This window comes from Canis lupus, chromosome 23 (assembly GCF_048164855.1).
Source record: "Canis lupus baileyi chromosome 23, mCanLup2.hap1, whole genome shotgun sequence".
Classification (NCBI taxonomy): Eukaryota; Metazoa; Chordata; class Mammalia; order Carnivora; family Canidae; genus Canis; species Canis lupus.
In genome coordinates, this window is record NC_132860.1 from 22,830,089 (window position 1) to 22,833,323 (window position 3,235).

General features: G+C 38.2%; 1 protein-coding gene across 1 annotated transcript; it reads right to left on the reverse strand.

Annotated features, from left to right (window-relative positions):
* Positions 1–307: 307 nt before the first annotated feature.
* On the reverse strand, positions 308–1,246 carry LOC140615490 (olfactory receptor 51B6). The gene has a single exon (XM_072795356.1). It carries the CDS (start codon positions 1,244–1,246, stop codon positions 308–310), a length of 939 nt encoding a protein of 312 aa, XP_072651457.1.
* Positions 1,247–3,235: the final 1,989 nt, after the last annotated feature.

Genomic DNA, 3,235 nt, shown 5'->3' on the forward strand with positions numbered 1-3,235 from the left:
AGGCTCACCAAATAGGGTGAGTGACCTAAAAAAAGAGTATCTCAAGTGTCTCAGTTGGACACTTGAGATATATGCTTAGTGTTATATTTATATATGTGTGTGTGTGTATATATATGTGTATATATATATATTATGATATATAATGCCATGCACAATCCAGCAATAAATATGCTGTGTAATATGATGTTCTAAATATCAGAGAGAGGTAGATTTCGACTGACATGTCTTTCTCTAGCTACTCCTACTGATAAAGCTGTCAGTTTCCCCAGGTTCCCTGAGTTATTTCTTGGAGAGCAATGGGTCAAAGTTATGCTCTAGAATTAGGCAGAGAGAATAAACGAACTATACCACTCTGGATCTGCTTGGTTTTAATGCTATAGATAACAGGGTTCATAAAAGGGGGGAAGAGGAAGTAGATATAGCTCATTGTGATGTGGACCACATGAGGAGCATGTTTTCCAAATCTATGAATAAATGTCAGACCAACTACAGTGACATAGAAGACCAAGATACAACAGATGTGAGAGACACAGGTGTTGAGGGCCTTGGCTCTTTCTTCTCCAGAAGCAATGCCCATGACAGTCTTGAGGATCAAAATGTAGGAGAAAAAGATGATGAGAAAGTCCAACAAGACCATTGCAAATACAACCACAACTGGATAGAGTCGATTGAAGGTGATGTCAGCACAGGCTAACTTAATGACATCTTGGTGTAGACAAAAAGCATGAGAAAGTACATGGGAATGACAGTAGGGAAACCAGTGAAGGCGAATAATTATTGGCATAATTGACAGACCAGCCCTTGTCAATACCCCTATCCCAATCTTCATTACCTTGGTATTAGTAAGGATGGAAGTATATCTCAAGGGGTTGCGGATGGCAATGAAACGGTCATAGGCCATGGCAAGCAAAACACCAGATTCCACAATAGAAAGAGTATGGATAAAATAGGCCTGAGAGAAACAGACCTGATGGCCAATCTCTCTGTGATTTAACCATAGGACACCCAGAACTGTGGGCATTGTGGTCAAAGTCACTCCAAGGTCTGTGGCTGCCAACATAGCTAAAAAATAGTACATGGGCTCATGAAGGCTATGATCATCTTTGATAAGAAAGAGAAGGGTGCCATTACCAAGAATAATGGAGACATAAACCACCAATAATGGGATGGAAATCCAGTGGTGTGCCTTCTCCATGCCTGGGAAGCCAGTAAGCAGAAATGGGGAAACAGTAGTGTTGAGCCACATGGCAGGCCTTGCAAAGAGGAAAATACTCCTTTCAGGGATGCAGTAGAAGCTCTGGTTCTGTAGAAGTTACCCCTGAATGTGCTACCTGTTCATAAGATGTTTATCAGTCTTGACTTCCAGTGATAGCAAGGATGATAATTTAGTCATTCTTTTGAGATTCCTAAGTAATGGGAGAATAGAATGTATAAAGAACTCTACATATAATTCAGGGTTATTGGACAACATACTGGCGATACAGCGATGTAGGAGAATAGCCTTAGCTGATGTCTTTATAAATTATATAATCAAGAAAATAAAGACAAAAATGAAAGAAGAAATCCATATATTTGAATAGTATTGGAACTTACAGCATGTTTCTCATGGAGCTCCTTATCTTGACTTGCGATATTGAGGGTGGATGGAAAGTTTCCCCAGAATGTATGAAACCTAAAAGATAGTAGAAAATTAGTTCCAGGTAGTGTTGGAAGTGCAAATATGAACATCTGATGGCAAAAGAAAAAAATATATATATATAAGTAAACAAAAATCAATCAATAAAATAGACTTAATTGATTTGAGGGAATGACTAATACTAGTTGCAAAAAATGAAGCTTTAGAGACCTTTGAGAGGCTACAAAAGTGATACAAGTTAATTAATTATATGTATCTATCTCCAAAACACATAGACCTCAAAATCTATGTTGCCTAGCATCATAATCCCTTAGTTATTGATGTCATGTGTCTCAATGAATTCAAAATTTCACAGTATTGATAAAAAAAATGAGCAAAAAAAACGATTTTATGATAAGTACTTGAGAGCACTATTTGTTAACAGCATAAATTACTGTCAGTATATCACCTATTTGGAGATACAGACATAGATATTGCTTATGTAGGCAAGATCAAGGAGGATATTAAAAGTTATGGAATCTGATGATATTTAACAAAACTGAGAAGGCTCTGTGACATTAGAATTTCAGATATTCCCTCTTGTGGCAGCCAAAGTCTGGGAGTAAAGAAAGCTTGCCTTGTGGCATCATGGAGAGACAATGAAGACCATCTTTTATTTGGTTGATATGGACTAAATATCTCCCATGCTTTGAAAAGGACATCTTTCTGTGAATTTAATATATGAGTCATAGAACACCTTTTTGCCATGAAAAAAGGTCTATGAGATTACTGGACTTTAATCCTCAGAAGAATTTGATTGATGTTCCAGCTGTGCTTTGTATTGTACTTTGTAACAATAATTATATCAGGGAAGTCCTTTCATCCTGGACTTTGATTTCGTTATCTATCAATTTCTATGTTGCCCAGTGACGCTCTTGACACAGGATGTGAGAAGGGAATGAAATCGCCAATGGGGAAGTGCTTTGCAAGGGGTAAATTATTCTTCACTTCTGAAGCTTTGGTATTATTATTGAGAAGAGCCTTCTTCCCATGCTCTCTTTCTCATGGCTATGCACCATGGTTATTCATTCTGAGAAATGTGTCAATTTTTTTTATGAAGCCTGGGGAACAGATACAAGATGCTGGGTGTTTTGAGGAGGCTGGATTTGACTGTACCTGAAAGTATTAAACTAGGGTTTACCTGAGCAGTGGATAAAAGATAGTATGTGTGGGCAGAGAGAGAGAGGAGAGGAGAGTGGTGAGTGAGTGTGGAGACTTTCGAAGATAGCTAAAGACATCAAGCCTGGAGCACTGAGGCTAGAGTATGTTAAGGGAAAAGCAACTCTCTTCATATGGGTTAAAGGAGGAATAGCTGACTCCTGCCTGTGAGTGAAAGGTTTGGGAAATACTTGGCTCGTGCAGGGTTAAAGAAGCAGGTGTGGGAGCACCAGACAGAAAATACAGAGTCAAAAAGCCAATTTAAAGAAAAAATAATAGCTGAGCCTTCATTTTGTGTCAGAACTCTAGGACACTACATGGGTCTCTTTTTTGTGTGTGTAGAAACCTAATAGTAGCCTATTTTTCCCATTTTACAGAGTCAGGTTGATTATATGTCCAAGG

Excerpts from the sequence above, each read along its gene's own strand:
- LOC140615490 (XM_072795356.1), bottom strand. The coding sequence starts at position 1,246 with ATGTGGCTCAACACTACTGTTTCCCCATTTCTGCTTACTGGCTTCCCA.